Source organism: Sminthopsis crassicaudata, chromosome 3 (assembly GCF_048593235.1).
Source record: "Sminthopsis crassicaudata isolate SCR6 chromosome 3, ASM4859323v1, whole genome shotgun sequence".
In the NCBI taxonomy this organism is placed as follows: domain Eukaryota; kingdom Metazoa; phylum Chordata; class Mammalia; order Dasyuromorphia; family Dasyuridae; genus Sminthopsis; species Sminthopsis crassicaudata.
In genome coordinates, this window is record NC_133619.1 from 460,159,081 (window position 1) to 460,175,622 (window position 16,542).

General features: G+C 34.2%; 1 protein-coding gene across 6 annotated transcripts in view; it reads right to left on the reverse strand.

Annotated features, from left to right (window-relative positions):
• GPD2 (glycerol-3-phosphate dehydrogenase 2) overlaps positions 1-16,542 on the reverse strand; it is a 192,724-nt gene that overhangs the window by 88,867 nt on the left and 87,315 nt on the right. For all 6 annotated transcript variants that reach the window (XM_074303417.1, XM_074303418.1, XM_074303416.1 and 3 more), the window contains exon 3: positions 11,248-11,416. In XM_074303417.1, coding sequence (XP_074159518.1) covers positions 11,248-11,416 — 169 coding nt within the window. The remainder of the gene's footprint in view (positions 1-11,247; positions 11,417-16,542) is intronic.

Consider the following 16,542-nt stretch of genomic DNA (forward strand, 5'->3'; position numbering starts at 1 on the left):
TTATATTTTGGAGAATACAATATATAAAAGTCACTGGAGTTTAGCATAGTCAGATTGTACTTTAGGAAAATCATTTTGCAAGTTGAGTGGATAGAGAAGAGTGGGAAGAAACTTGTGTCTGGAAGATGAACCAGAAAATTATTGCAATAAACTTGATAAGCTTGAATTAGGACAGGAACTCTCTAAATGGAAAGAAAAGAGTCATATAGATATATTATAAGCACAAATGACTAGATTTGATAAGAGAGTAGTTTGGTAGAATGTGCTCAACAGAGCTATTGAGGATAACATTGAGATTGTGAACTTGGGTGATAGGAGGATGGTGGTACCCTCAAAAAAGTAATAAAATGTTTCTAAGAGTGTGTGTCTGTATTTATAGGGAAAAGAAAGAGAAGGGGTTGGAGGGAGAGATAAGGAATTCTGTCTTGGATATGTTCAGGTTGAGATGTCCATAAGTTAGTCAGTGATGAAAGACGAGTTCAGATATGGATCTTATATAGATCTGGCAATCATCAGAATAGAAATTATAATTGAATGCTAATGAGATCAAAAAACTTAGTAGAAAGAGAAGAAAACCCACAACAGACCCTTGAAGGATGCTCAGAGTTAATGGCAAGACCTGGAAGAAGATCCAGTAAAGGAAACTGAAAATGAACAATCAAACAGGCAGGAGGCCAATCAGGAGAGGACATTATCATGAGAAAGATGGAAAAGGTAATTGACAGTGTCAAATGCTGCAGAGAGGTTAACAGGGATGAGGACTGACAAAAGTCCATTAAGGCAGCTAAATGGGGCAATAGATAGAACAAGGAATAAGGACGATCTAGATTCAAACCTCAGACACTTATTAATTGCATGACCATAAGAAAGAAATTTAATCCTGATTGCCTACCCCCTCCCCCCCCCCAAAAAAAAAAGAGGGATGGAAAAAAAAGAGAGAAAAGTCCAATAAAAATTGGCAAATTAGAGATCACTGATGATCTTGGAGAAGTTGCAGGTGAATGACAAAGGCAGATTGCAGAAGGTTTAGAAGAAAGTGAGAGGAGAGGAAATGGAAATGTTTTCGTAGTCTAGTCAGGAAATAATGGAGACAGGCAGAAAAATAGCTGTTGAGGATGATCAAATCAAGTCAGGGTTGAGTGCTCTGTGTTTATATCAGTTGAGACAGAGATGGGTGCATTTTTAGATAGCAGAAAAGCAGCCAGCAGATAGAGACTGAAAATTAGTGAGAATGGGACACTTAGTAGGAGCATCTGAAGAACGAAATGTGTGTTAGAGGGGTTTGTCTTGGTATGAAATAAGGCAACGTCTTCATTTGATACAGGCATAAAGGGAAGAAATGATAAAGGGAGGTTTTTTGAGTGATATGAGAAGAAAAGGGGAGAAAAGAAGACAGAAAACTCAATTTTTTTTGGTGAAGAATAAGGTCTAGTACTGATATATAGTCTTATTGCAATCCTACTGACATCCCCTAATATACTCTGTTTTTCGGGCAGAAGTTGTTTAACTTCTAATCAAACCAGGCTATAGCACAGTCTTGCAGACTGTTGCTATGCTGCAAAAGTCCCTCCCTATAAGTCCTAGACATCTTTAGCCATGCCCAACAATTCCTTAGATTCTGTGGGTATTAAGGTCTAAAACCTAAACATTCATACTCCCAGAGAAGCTTGCTATGAATAGAGCAGTAGATAGTAAGGCGCACTCATAGAGCCTTTTAACTTATTACATAGGAGACCTCCCCTCAATATTAATGACATAAAAGGTGAACACGAGTACTGTAACTGGGTGACCTATATTGGCATGTATTTTTGGCTGTGCTCTGGTACCAAACAAATTGTCCCTCCTTCCATTTTTTGGAATTAAAGAACAATTAGTTTTTTATTCCCCAAACACTAGTGATATATACATTCAAAATTCAGTTTCTAATCCCAGACTAGCTGGGGTGATATAGAAAAATAAATATAGCTACACAAAAACATCTGTCTGTAGACCAAATTCTCTGAGAGAAAGCATATCTTTGCCTTCTCTCCTCAAATAGTTTCAATGAATAGCTCCTTAATGGCTATGAAATAAAGATCAAACTCTTTTGTCTGATACTCATGACCCTCAAAAATCTACTACTATCCTATCCTTAGAGCTTTAGTCCATACTATTCCAAGCCAAACAACATTTATTAAGATCCTAATACATATAAATCACAGTAGTGGGCAATGGGAATCCAAAGACAAAAATATAAATCATCTCTTTAAGGAATTCACATTCCCCTGGATAGGTACAGGGAAACAACTAGCTTTCTTTCTTCCCCAGACAGACCCCCTACACTGTCCTTCCTGAAATGTTCTCCTTGACCCTTTTTCCTGCTGGATTCCCTATCATTTTGGGAATTTCAACGAAAATTACACTTCTTCAATGAAGTCCCTACTGATTCCCATCCGATCCCTAATGTCCTCTCCTTTCATCTCTCACAAAGTACTTATTACTATATATCATAGTCTTCTGACTACATAGTTTATCCTACTGGACTATATGCAAATCATTCAACAAGTATGCATTAAACACCAATTAAATCCTAGGCAAAGGACCATTTTGTACCTCCTGTGGGGACCAGAAGGAGTTCTGAAAACAGTTGTGATTAATAAATGTCTGTTGTTGACCTGAGTGAAGGATTTCCCAGTAGGATCATCTTTGTGTAAAAATGTATGTATGTATGAAGGCATGTATAAAAATCCAGAAGGATTAACTCCCTCATTTGACAAATGAGAGTTAGTAACTTTTCAATGTAACAACAGGACTAAGATTCAGACTTAGTTCTCTGGCTCCAAATACAGTGTCCTTTCCACCAAATTAATTAATCTCCCACATCAGTATTTTCTTATGCCCTTAGTCCCAGATGACTTTCAGGATGAGAAATCTGTTTTTGATCAGAATATAAAGTATGCATCTTCCTAATGCCTCCAAGATTGTGGATTGGAATTAGGCTTTCATCATGGTTACCGAAGGTAGGGAACTAGATTTAGATTTGAAATGCCCATCTACAATTGACCTTACATATCATGTAGTCAAAAGTCCTAATTTAACAGATGAGTGAAGCAAGTCTGAGAGGTTAAGTAACTTGCCTCAAGTTATGAAGGGAATAGCAGAGATGAGATTTTAAACCCAGATATTGACTATCCCTATGTTTTCTCCATTCTCTCATTTTCTCTTTGCCATAGTGTATGGAAAGAAAAGGACTCCAGATACTCTTAAAATAAAGAGTCTAACAACTCCAGTGTGGATTCATCTGCAGCAACTCTTTTGATTTCCAGAACAGAAGCAGGTCTTCAAAGAATCTGTGGCACAAAGTTAGTCTAAAAATAGTTTGGTTGAAAAGGAAAGGTACTAAATTAAAATGTACAAATTTCAAGCTATATCTATGATACTTTCTTTTTTATTATTATGACTTGCATGAGTGAGTAGTACAAGGCAGCCGAGTGCCCCGAAAAGATTAAAGAATTCCATGACTGAAGATTTGGGTTCAAAATCCCACCTTAATGAATTTACTACCAGTATGACTTTGAGCAAATCTAAACCAAGTCCCTGGATACCATTTCTAAATGGTCTCTTTAAGTCTTCAAGGCAACAATTACTTGTTAAGCATTTACTACTATGTGACAGGAACCATGCCAGCACTGGGAACCTACAGACAAAAACAATCCCTAATCTCTAGCTCAGTCTAATGGGAGAGACAGCACATACTAACTGCCATGCACCTCATGCCCCCCAAAATGTAGCCCAATAAGCTGCAGATACTCCCAAAAGAAATGTACTAGTATTGGGGGGGACCCTCAGGAAAAGCTTCTTATAGAATATGAGATTTTTAACTGATACTTGAAGAAACTAGGGAAGCCAGGAGGTTGACACGAGGAGGAACAGAATTCCAGATGTAAAAGTGGGGAACATTGCTAATAAAAATACCTAGAAATGGAAGATAGAGTGCCTTATGTGAGGAAAAGGAAAAGACCAGTGTCATTCAAACACAAATGGAGACCTATAATATAACAATAACAACAATAAGCTAACATTTAAATAGCACTTATGAGATGCCAACCACTGTAGAAAAAAGTTTTTAAAAGTGAAACAAAGGTTTCTCTGGTTCTAAATCCATGATCTTATAGTTAAGAATCAAAGGATAGAATTATGCAAGCAAGGATCCTTTTCTGTAGAACTCCATCTCCCTACCCATGCCCAAAGGAGGGCTTTAGTAGAATAAGTCATGGCCTGTGTTTTGATTTGGCATTTTCTAAAAGAGAATTTGTTCATCTTAATGGAATTTTACATATTGAATTTATTCAGTACCTGCTTGCACTTCTCTTTTGGGAAAAAAAGTCCATTTAGTAGAAGATAGCAAGGCTCACATACTTTGCATACCTTTTTAGGATGCTGGAGATTAGATGAACCATAACCAAAACATCACAAAGACATGACACTGATTTTTAAAGTTAAATATTGCTGAGATTAACCAATTCTTTTTTATATGGGAAGAAAGGTTCAAAGTATACATAAAAATGTTGTATTTTCAATTTATATTGGCCCTTTTTAAGAATTTGCATATTCAGCAACAGAATCAACAATCCAAACAAAGATGACTCTTTATCTGAAAGTCTGGTAAATATGCAATGTAATTGGGGTCATAATTTGTAAGCACAATGCACTATAAATTTTAATTAGTTAATTAGAAATGCTAGAATAACCCTACACAGAGACCCTAACCAAAATGTGGGTTTCACAAAAGAGTGTTTAAATTTCCCGATACTTTTACTGGTAAGTTCTACCTGAGCTTGCTAAATGTGGGAACAGATTTTGTCCTCAGGGTTTTAGCTCTTTTTAATCTTAATCCATTCAGTTCAGAACTATTCAGTTCATTTTTTTTGAAAAAGTAATATATAAAAAGGACATTCTAAGTACTCTTCTGTTCATCACTCAGACCAGTTAAGAGTTGTATGACCTTAACTGTATGGACATGTGTGTGTATATGTATATATGCATATATATCTATATATCTATGTAGATATATAGATATATAGTAGTTAATTTATCTCTTAACATATTTATTGTATTGGTCAACCTGCCATCTAGGAGATAGGGTGGGGGTAAGGAGGGGAAAAATTGGAACAAAAAGCAATTGTCAATGCTGAAAAATCACCCATGCATATATCTTGTAAATAAAAAGCTATATATTAAAAAAAAAAGAGTTGCATGACCTGACACCTGCTGAAACAGTCTTCTTTCTTTTCTATCATCATCTCTTGACTCTGGTCTAATCACAGCCAAAGTACCCTACTTCAGAGTACTCTACATAATTTGATTTAAACTTCACTTTCATTTGTTCTTTCCTTTGATTTATTGGAAAATTAAAATCATTTCCTTTAGGGACTTTGACTTCCCATTCCCAAATGACTCACAATACTTTTGCAACTAAGTCTTTAAAGTAAATATAAAAATCTGCACCAGGTCATAGCTGTGGTTTGGGGAGAAAGGAAAAATATTAGAAAAGCTTTACATTCATGGATTCCATATGCCTTTAACTTCTTAAGACACTTTAGTCAGTCTTCCATACTCAACTCAGATGCCATCTTCTACAAGAAGCATATAAAATACTGCCACCTTTTATGTACTATCCTCTCTTTCATCAAACTACTTTGCATTACCTCACCTATATATATAGACAAAGTTGTTTTATGCTTCCCAAAACACAGAATCATTATTTAGGGTTTTGCTGATGGTACACAGACATAATCAAAGTAGGAATGTGAAGGGAGAAGGTTTATAACAATGACCTTGCTTTCCTTAGCTTTGGTTCTCCTTCAGTTTCATTTACATGCCAATCAAAGAGGCTCTTGGAAGAAAAATAGACTTTGTATCCTCCTGGCATTTTTTGGTAGGGAACCCAAAACAGGCTTTGGAGTCACAAGATTCCTGAAAAGTATTAAAGTGCATGGAATTTCTAACCCTAAATCAGATGCATGTCTGAAACCCAAGAATTTAAATCGGTACTAAATAGAGACAGAAGATTAAATTTAATCTTAGTTTTAGGGTATTCTGGCTGACTTTTGTAAACTATTCTCAGATAAAATTATTGTCTTATGGATTAAAAAAATTAAAGATGCTAATGCCTGCCCTTATCAGAAAGAGCCTCTTTCTAGTGGCTGCTTCTTTATAGATGAAAATAGAAAACCTAGAGATGGCCCTGAAGAACTAGAGCCCAGAAAATAGAAGGGAAAAAAAAAGATTTGTGATAATAAGTATCTTTTTAGTAGAATTTCAGCTTGTTGAAGCCAGGGACTACATTTTTATCTTTTCATTTGCAGCTACTACTTTGCTGTACACTGTATGCAATAAATTTCACCTGATATTCATATTGAAGATTAAGGCTTATCAAGCACTTTTGAATTATTCTACCACCACGGTAAATATCACATTCACATTTCCTACATTAAAATACTGAGCTCTGGAAAAACTTACATGAATTGATGCAAAGTGAAATGAGAAGAAGCAGGAGAACACTGTACCCAGTAATAGCAAGATGATGTGATGATCAACTGTGATGGACTTGACTCTTAAACAATGAGGTGATTCAGGGCAATTTTAACAGACTTGTGATGGAGGCAGGCATCTACATCCAGAGAGAGAACTATGGAAACTGAATTGTGGATCAAAACATAGTATTTTCACCTTTTTTATTGTTATTGTTTGTTAGCTTGGTTTTTGTTTTCTTCTCTCATGTTTTTTTTTTCTTTCAATCTGATATTTTTTTCTGCATAGCATTTTGAAGAATGCTTAGAAGAATTTCACCTATATCAGTTTGCTTACTGTCTTGGGAAGGAGGAAGAAGGGAAAAAGGGAGAACACAAGGTTTTATAAAGGTGATTTTGAAAATTAGTTTTTCACCTATTTGGATAAAATTCAGGGGAAAAAACACCATCACCAACAACAACTGAAAGAAATTTAATGACCTGCTTAGAATCATTTGGCTAATGTGAGAGCTAGTATTCAAACCTAGAGCTCTTGATTGTAAATCCAGACAAGACTATGATGAAAAGGAAGCTGGGTTCAGTTAGGTCAAGCAGAAAAAAAACTAGATTCCTTCCACACGACAGCCTTTCAAACATTTACGAGAAAATTATCATCTCCTTTTACCATGTTGTCTTCACCAAGCTAAACATCCATTCCTTCAAATGATCCTTCTACAGCGCAAATTCAGGAGCCTTCACATATTGATTCTCTTCTTTTAAAATAGGACAAACTGTCCAGTGAAAAATCCAAAGTCAGATAGCATCTTCTTTCTGACACAATCCTCTTCCTGCTACAAGGACTGGCATAATCCAGGGTCAGGATAGAAGTGAGGGGTGAAGAAGAGAAAAAGGTAGACCAAAAGAGTCCATTAAGAAACAAATACAATTTGACAACTGGCTCAGAAGAAACCTAATTGGTTGGTAAAGTTCTGATATTGAGAATATGTAGCTTTTCCTTCAGTATGACTCTTATGGGTTCCCCAAAATCACACTGATCAAAGTGCTTCTGCACCCATGATAAACAAGAGCTTTAATGTCTACTGGCCCTCCAAAACTTTGATGTCCTGAAAAATCTAATTATTATTGGTAACTTTAAAAGATCACAGTAATTTATTTTTGTCAAATGTGACTAAAGATTAATGGATACAATCAGGAATAATTTGGTGAAAACATATCAAAGACACAGAAAGCAAAATTTGTTGTTAAGTGAAGCATCAAACATAATAAAAGAGCAAATTCCATGAATGAACAGCAACAATGAACAAGTCATTAACCAAATGCCTATGATTATTTCACACTTCAGAACATTACTGATACAATCAGAAAATGCAGTAAAAGGATAAATATAGATTACCTTCAGCAATTCTTTGTACATTTTAATTACAAATTCTACTCCCCCCTACCCCCAGGCCTACCTACCAACATTATGGAAATAAGCATGAAAACTGTACTTGTAAAGCTCAATAGGTTTACCAACTACTTTAAATAAACCATAAAAACCAATATGCAAATATAACCTAGCTAATCTGTTGGGTTTTCTAAAACCATAACCAATATGCCTAAAGCTATTAAAAATGCATATTCTTTTCTAGAAATGACTAATTACAAGAACAACTTTTAAAATCTACACACAGAATTATTTACCACATGGCCAGTGCAGCATGTAGAGTGATAATACTTTCAAGGTAACTGAACAAAAATCCCTCAACTCTCCCAACATTATGCTCATTAAAAATAACTTAAGAGAGATCTCTGTAATTTATTCATCCCTTGAAAAACAGTTTTGCACTAGTTTTAGGGTTTGTTGTATCATTTAGTTAACAATTTGCTCTCATGTTCATCAACATTAGTATATATATTCCATATAAGCATTTACTCCATTGTGAATCAAAATTCATCTTTATTCTTGCCTATCCTTTATGACTCTCATTTATGTCCTATCAAAAATCCACCATAGAAAGTTGACTCAACATGCTGGGAGCCATCCTCATGTTTTAATAATAGCTAGCATTTTCATACCTTGAAATACTTTTAAAATATTTTTTCAACCTTGGGAGGTTGATGATGTTATTATCCCCATTTTACAAATAAGGAAACTGAGATATGAAGAGGTTAAGTTACTTGCCCATGTCAAGATTTGAACTTAGACTTTCCTAACTCCAAACCCAGCATAGAGCCACCTCTGATTTTTCTTCACAATGAATAGATTCCAGTGTAACATACAACAGTTATCCATTGAGTTTAATAAATTATCACATGAACAATCAAGTTTCTGACTTTAGGAGCTTAGTTTATCTTCTAAAGACTTCATAATGTTTGTTTCTCTAATGTCTTTCTGAATAATCAGCTGCATACTACAATTAAGGAAGTAATGACAAGAAAGCCAAAGTAATGACAAGAAAGCCTAAGTCATTCCCCCCCCCCAAGTTCTTTTTATTTAAATTAACTGTGCAACTTTGGACAAACCATTTGGTCTAAGAAAGACTCAGTTTCTTCAAATGTAAAATGTAGGCTTAGATTAGCAACTTTGGAATGTTTTAAAATTCTAAAATTTATTATGCTACAATGCATAATAATGACCTTCAGTAAAGACTTACATCAGTAAGTCAATATGGTATGACTACCATTGAATTTAGACAAAGTCAAATTTAAAAAAGATGTCAATCAAGAAAGAAATCTACATTATATGTCAGCCATATCCACACCATTTGTATATGCATACATGTGTGTGTGCACATAGATGTATGTGTGTGCATGTGTATTGTGCATGTGTATATATACATATGCATACATAAATATATCTAGGCTTGACTGCAGCCTCCTGGGGGAAGTGAGGGAGAAAATAGGGGAAAAAAGAATAAAGTAAAAGGGGCACAGCAGAAAACAAAAAAGAAAATAATCAATAAAATGTCTTCTATTATTATATATGCTCTCTTGAAATGGAAATTTATTGTTAATTTTTAAAAATCCTGCCCAATGCTGTGCTGTGCACATAAACGTATTTTTGTTTGCTTATTTGTTTCCTATTTCATTTTTGCCTTATTTTGCATTTGTTTTAAGTAAATGCATTTAAAAAAAGAAAAAACTTCCTCTATCAATGCACACTGAATTGGTACCTTCTTTTTTATTTAAGATTAAGCAATTAGTCTACAGTATAGAGACAGGAAGACTTTTGCAATCTCTCTTGATTCAGTTCTTCCCTCTGTTGGTTATTTTTTATATATCTCATCCAAGCTGCTTCTTACACACCTATATGTATATATATATGGATATAGTAATGGTCTAAAACAATGGAAATGAAGTCAGTGTATCCTACATATAGTTTGTTCCTACATACTAGTTTGCATGTTGTCTCCCACCACTAGTTTGTGAGCTCCTTGAAGTCCAGGAGTGCCTTTTGCCTTTCTCTGTCTCTCCAGCATTTAGCACAGTGCCTGACACACTGATAATCTGTTTCTGAGTCAGGATTTGAACCCAGGCCTTCCTGATCTCAACACCATGTTTCCCCATCTGCTATTCAAAAGGCTGCCTCTTTATCTCTATACTATAGTTTTAAAAAATAAAATAAAATAAAAATTTTGCAAGATCTAACATATTTAAACAGGGTGACTAAACCCAATCATGAAAGACAACATTCTAAGCACTGTTTCCCTAGAAGTGCAAGCAACTTGAGATAGCTATTTCCAATTCAAAAGATCTCTTGTTATCTGCTAAGTGAGACAGGCTTTGTTCCCATCTACCTCTCACTTTAGCACTCTTGGCTGTGGGAACAACTTAGAGGAATATTTGATTTCATTAAGTGTGGCTAATCCTCCTCCAGATAGATACTCTTTCCACAGTACAGAACACAACTTCTCCAGGCTGTCTCATTATAATTGTTCATTAAGAGGTCTTTCCAGAAGCACTCACAGAGAATCTACTCAGACTCTACTAAGCAAAGGGACCATATCTCAGTATTATTATTTATTCTCACTAAATGACCAGCCCATATTCTTTTCTGGCCTTAATTGTCACTAATATCTTTCCTACTATTTCTGATAAACTAATCATATCATTGGTATATACTGTAGCCTTTTAGTACCCACCGCCACATGTTTTTCTAATGTCTTTGTGTTACTTACAATTTTAGTTCTTCTGAGATTGTGACGTTCAATAATTCACAGCCATAGTGTCCCTAAGACAAAATTTCTTTTTTTCTGGGATAATTAAGTGGTACTGTGTATAGAACCCTGGCCTTGGAGTCAGGAAGGCTTGAGTCCAAATGTGTCCTCAGACACATAATGACTGTGAAGTTAGCTATTTTAAATATTAATATTTATTATTAAATGTTAAATGTAATTAATAAATATAATAAAATATAAAATTAAATAATAATATTATTATTACTATTATCCTTCTAATAATAGTAAGCCCAGCTCACTGACCATCCAAGATGTTCTTTTGTTCTTTTAGTCATTTTCAGTTTTGTCCTAATCTCTTTGACCCTTTTGGGATTTTCTTGACATACTGAAGTGGTTTCCCACATCCTCCAAATCATTTTGCAGATGAGGAAACGGAGGCAAACAGGTTAAGTGACCTGACTGTGGCTGCCTAGTTCCCACAGTCATTAAATGTCTAAGCCATAATTTTAGAAACACAATAAGTAGATTTAACAGTTAACTTAGTTTATTCCCCCCCATTCCTTGTGAAGTCTTACCCCTAGTAACAGCATCTAATGCACAGCCAGATCCTGTTGCTCCTCCACCAATAACAAGAATATCAAACTCAGTATTACTCTGGAGACTTGTCAGCTGGGTTTCTCTTGAAGGAAGTTCCTTAAGTTGAATACTAAAACAATCCACTGCTTGAACAGAGGCTAAGTTGACCTGAAATAGGAAAGAAAATATTTTCATTTGGATATATGAAGCATCATTTTGGTAATATGTTAATAAAGCATACAGGAGGACAGATACAAAATAAAGTTTATCCAGAGTCCAGCATGGCATAGTAGGAAAGCACACTGGACTCCAGTGGCTATTTCTCACTATCTCTTTAACACCTCTCCCCAACTCTCTCACCATTTCTATCATTCTGTCCCTGAAACACTGGATTCTAATAGGTGGCCTATTGCCTTAAATGAATGGCCTGTGACTAGACCTCTACCAAACTTCCTAACTCCAAATCATGCCAGTCATATAATCCACCACCTTCTCCCTTTCCAGTACATCTATATATACTGTCTCCCCCCACCCTATCAAAATGGAAGCCCCTTGACTCAATGTGGATCAAAGCACATACTTTCACCCTTTTTATTGTTTGCTTGCTTGTTTGTTTTGTTTTGTTTTCCTTTCACTTTTTAATCTGATTTTTCTTGTGCAGCATGACAAATATAGAAATATATTTAGAAGAATTGCACATGTTTAACTATATTGGTTTGCATGTTGTCTATGGAAGGGGATAGAGGGAAAGGATGAAGAAAAATTTGGAACACAAGGTTTTGCAAAAGTAAATGTGGATAATTATATGCATGTATTTGGAAAAATAAAAAGCTATTTTAAAAAATCTATACTCTGTAAGAAAAGAGATTATTTTACTTAATTGTATTTGTATCTTCAGCACTTAGTAAGGTATTTAATACATGGTAAGCACTTAATAAATGCTAATTCTGACAATTACTAATTATGCTTCCCTTGTTACAAGCTAGTAGTTTTGTCTTTATGAGGTTTTCTTGTCTCTGATACTTAATAATTGTGCTTCCCTGACTAGTCATATGATGGCAAGCAACTGTGGGTATTTTTTTAAATCCTTTTTTTCTATCTATGGAGGCAATAATATTTGCACTATGTATTTCTTTATTATAGCTTTTTATTGACAATTATGCATGGGTAATTTTACAACATTGACTCTTGCAATCACTTCTGTTCCAACTCTTTCCTTACTTCTCTCCACGCCCTTCCCTAGATGGTAGGCAGTCTCATACATGTTAAAACATGTTAAAGTATATCTTAAATACAATATATGTGTACATACTTATACAGTTCTCTTGTTGCACAAGAAAAATCGGATTTAGAAAGGTAAAAATAACCTGGAAATAAAAACAAAAATGCAATAGTCCACATTCATTTTCTAATTTTCTTTCACTGGGTATAGCTGGTTCTGTTCATCACTGATCAATTGGAACTGAACTGGATCCTCTCATTGCCGAAGATAGCCACTTCCATAAAAATCGATCCTCATGTAGTATTGTTGTTGAAGTGTATAATGATCTCCTGGCCCTGCTCATTTCACTCAGCATCAGTTCATATGAGTCTCTCCAGGCCTCTCTGAAATCATTCTGTTGGTCATTTCTTACAGAACAGTAATATTCCATAACATTAATATGCCATAACTTATTCAGCCATTCTCCAATTGATGGGCATCCATTCAATTTCCACATTTGCCACAAATATTTTGGCACATACAGGTCCCTTTCCCTTCTTTATTATCTCTTTGGAATATAAACCCAGTAATAACACTGCTGGATTAAAGAGTATCACACTATGTATTACATGGAACTATGATGTAGAAAATGCATTGTAAATCCTAAAGCACTATATTAATGTAAGGTAGCATTAACAATAAATTGTATTCATTGGTTTCCATTTAAATTAAATTAAAGTAAGTATCCCTATTTTAAAGGGAGTTTTTTTTAAATTCTAAATGTTAGTGCAACATAAAATAGTTTGTCAGGTCTATGGATAATGGAAGAATTTAAAAGTAAATAAGATATAGAATATTACAAAATGTAAATGGATTGATTATATTAAATTAAAAATATTTTTAACAAACAAAATCAATGCCAGCAAAACTAGAAGGAAAGCAAAAAACTAGGGGGAAAATTTTACAATGGATATCTCTGATAAAGGCTTCATTTCTCAAATACATAGAGAACTAAGTCAAATTTATAAGAACATAAGTCATTCCCCAATAAATAGTCAAAGGATATGAACAGTCAATTTTCAAACAAAGAAATTAGTTATCCAAAATCATATGGAAAAAACACCTCTAAACCACTGCTGACTTGAGAAATGCAAATTAAAATAACTCTGAGGAACCTATCAGAATATGACAGAAAAGAAAAATGATAAATGTTGGAGGGAATGTGAGAAAACAGGGGCACTAATGAATTAGAGTTGTGAACTAATCCAACCATTCTGGAGAGTAATTAAGAGGTCACTTCTGGGAACTTCATTAACAAGATAGTGAGCAATACAGATGAAGCTGAGAAGGAGCTCCATTAAAGTTCAGCTGTTGGTAGGGGTAAAAGAACAAAGATGCATGGCATCTGGTACCTTCATGATTTAAATCAGGGTGGCGAACTTTTTTATTTCTTCCAAGGGCCACTTGGATATTTATATTATCATTCACAAGCCATACAAAATTATCATCCTAAAAACTCAAGTAGTGGAAGATTGTTATATCTAGTTTTCAGTTCAAGATTGTTATATCTAGTTTTCAGTTCATCATCAGTTTCCCTTGCTTTGGCAGGGAAGACCACAGCCTTTATACAAAACATTACCCACTCCTACTTTAAATAATTATCACTATTTATTGGGTTCTAAGCTTTTTTCCACCTGAAGATAGAGTACAAGTGTTATCAGAACCTTCCAAATAATGGCCCTATGGGATTAAAGTCTTGTTTGCCCCATGCTAATTAAAGCTCATTTATATGACGACTATATATTACTTATATAATATAAAACTGGTTTCAACAATGTATTCAGTTACTCGGCAGACTGTTCTAAAATCATGACTTCCAAAATAACCATCTTAGGACCTTTGAAAAGCATAGTAGTATAGTATTAAAGACTACTGGATTTGAAAGTCAGAGGACCTGAGTCCTTACCTTTGTGACTCTGGGCAAATCATTTAGTATTTCATCTTTGTTTTTTTCTTTTTTTCCTCTATAAAATGACAAAGTTTAACTAGAAATCTCAAATAGTATCTTCTAGCTAAATCTCTATGACCCTGTGGATCCCAAGAGCCTCAAACAAATGATTCTCTTGTCAAAAACATGAAATAAGTAAAATACAAATCTAGTTAAACTATTTTTAGCTATATGGCCACAATTCAAACAGATGAACACCAACTAGATAATATCCAACGTAGTTTTATACAATTTCATTATTGTCATAATTTATATTCTCCCTCTTTTTTATATGAGAGGAAGAAACAGCTGAAAGTGCTCCAGAAAATACTTATTCAAAACATGTGTTTCACATATGCAATGGAAAGAAGCTATGCTTTGTAAAGTTATTATTTATGGGAAAAACAGAGCTCTACTACTTTTAAAAGAAATTGAAAACAAAATTATAATTTTCCTTTAATCTATAAAATTTTTAAAATTTAGTAAAACAATTAATTCTAAAATTTCCTCTAAAACTAAAGCAAAAGTTTGTAAACTGAGGGTTCATGAATTTCTTTACTATTGACAAAATAACAAAGAAAATCAATTGTTTTGAAATTAAACTATGTATTTTGTTGATCATCACATAATTTTGTTTTGCTGCGTACACTGTTCTTTTGGTTCTACTCACTTCACTTAGTATCAGTTCATGTAAGTCTCTACATGCCTTTCTGAAATCATCCTGCTCATTATTTCTTGTATAACAATAATGTTTCATAACACTCATATACCATAACTTATTTAGCCATTCTTCATTGATCAGCAGCCACAGAGTTTGCAGTTTCTTGCCACTATATAAAGGGCTGCTAACAAACACTTTTGCATATGTAGGTCTTCTCCCTTTTTTTATGATCTCTTTGGGATACAGGCCTATTAGAAACACTGCTGGATCAAAGGATGTGCAATTTGATAGCCCTTTGGGCATAGTTCCTAATTACTCTCCAGCATGATTGGATCAGTACACAACTCTAACAACAATGTATTAGTGTCCCAGTTTTACCACATTCCTCCCAAAATTTAGCATTATCTTTTACTGTCATCTTAACCAATCCAAGTGTAGTGGTATTTCAGAAATACCTTATTCTCTAATCAATAGTGATTTAGAGCATTTTTATATGATTAGAAATGGTTTTAATTTCTTCATCTGAAAATTGTGTGTTCATCTCCTTTGACCATTTATCAACTGGAGAATGGTTTGTATTCTTATAAATCTGAGTCAATTCTCCATGTATTTTAGAAATGAGGTCTTTATCAGAACTGTTGGATGTAAAAATATTTTTCATAAAAATATTTTCCAAGTTTTCTGTTTCCCTTCTAATCTTGTCTGCATTGGTTTTATTTGTACAAAAACTTAACTAATCAAAGTTATTCACTTTGCATTCCATAATGTACTCTAGTTCTTCTTTGATCACAAATTCCTTCCTTCTCCACAGATCTAAGAGGTAGACTACTCTTTGTTGTTCTAATTTGTTGAAATTTCACTCTTTATGTCTAAATCATGAACCCATTTTGACCTTATCTTGGTATAGGGTATTAAGTATTAGTCAATGTCTAGTTTCTGTCTTACTGTTTTCCAATGTTCCTAGAAATTTTTGTCAAATGGTGAGTTCTTATCACAGAAGTTTTAGCACAATTTCTTGCTGTATAAGGATGATCATCCTGACCAAGGAGAGTTTTGCTAAAATTTACCACTATAATATAATATACTCACTCTATTCCTTCCTTCCTGCCCCCCCCCCACCTTTAAAACTTAGGTCATATATTATGCTGAGTAGTATTGCTAAATACATATATTAAGCTTTGAGTTACTATGTACTTAAATTTTCTTTTAGTTCCTCAAAATCACCCTAAGCAAAATTTATAAATGGCTTTTTTTCTTCATTATTGCTTTAAAGGCCATAGCACAATATTCTGAAGAGCCACATAGATCCTTATGCCATTGGTCAGTAAGTCATAACTAATATATGTATTTGGTCTCACTTCAGAATAAAGGAAAAAGGAACAAACTACACTGTGCTCATTAACATAATGAGATGATTTCTTAAATTAAATTTTTTTAATTCTTAA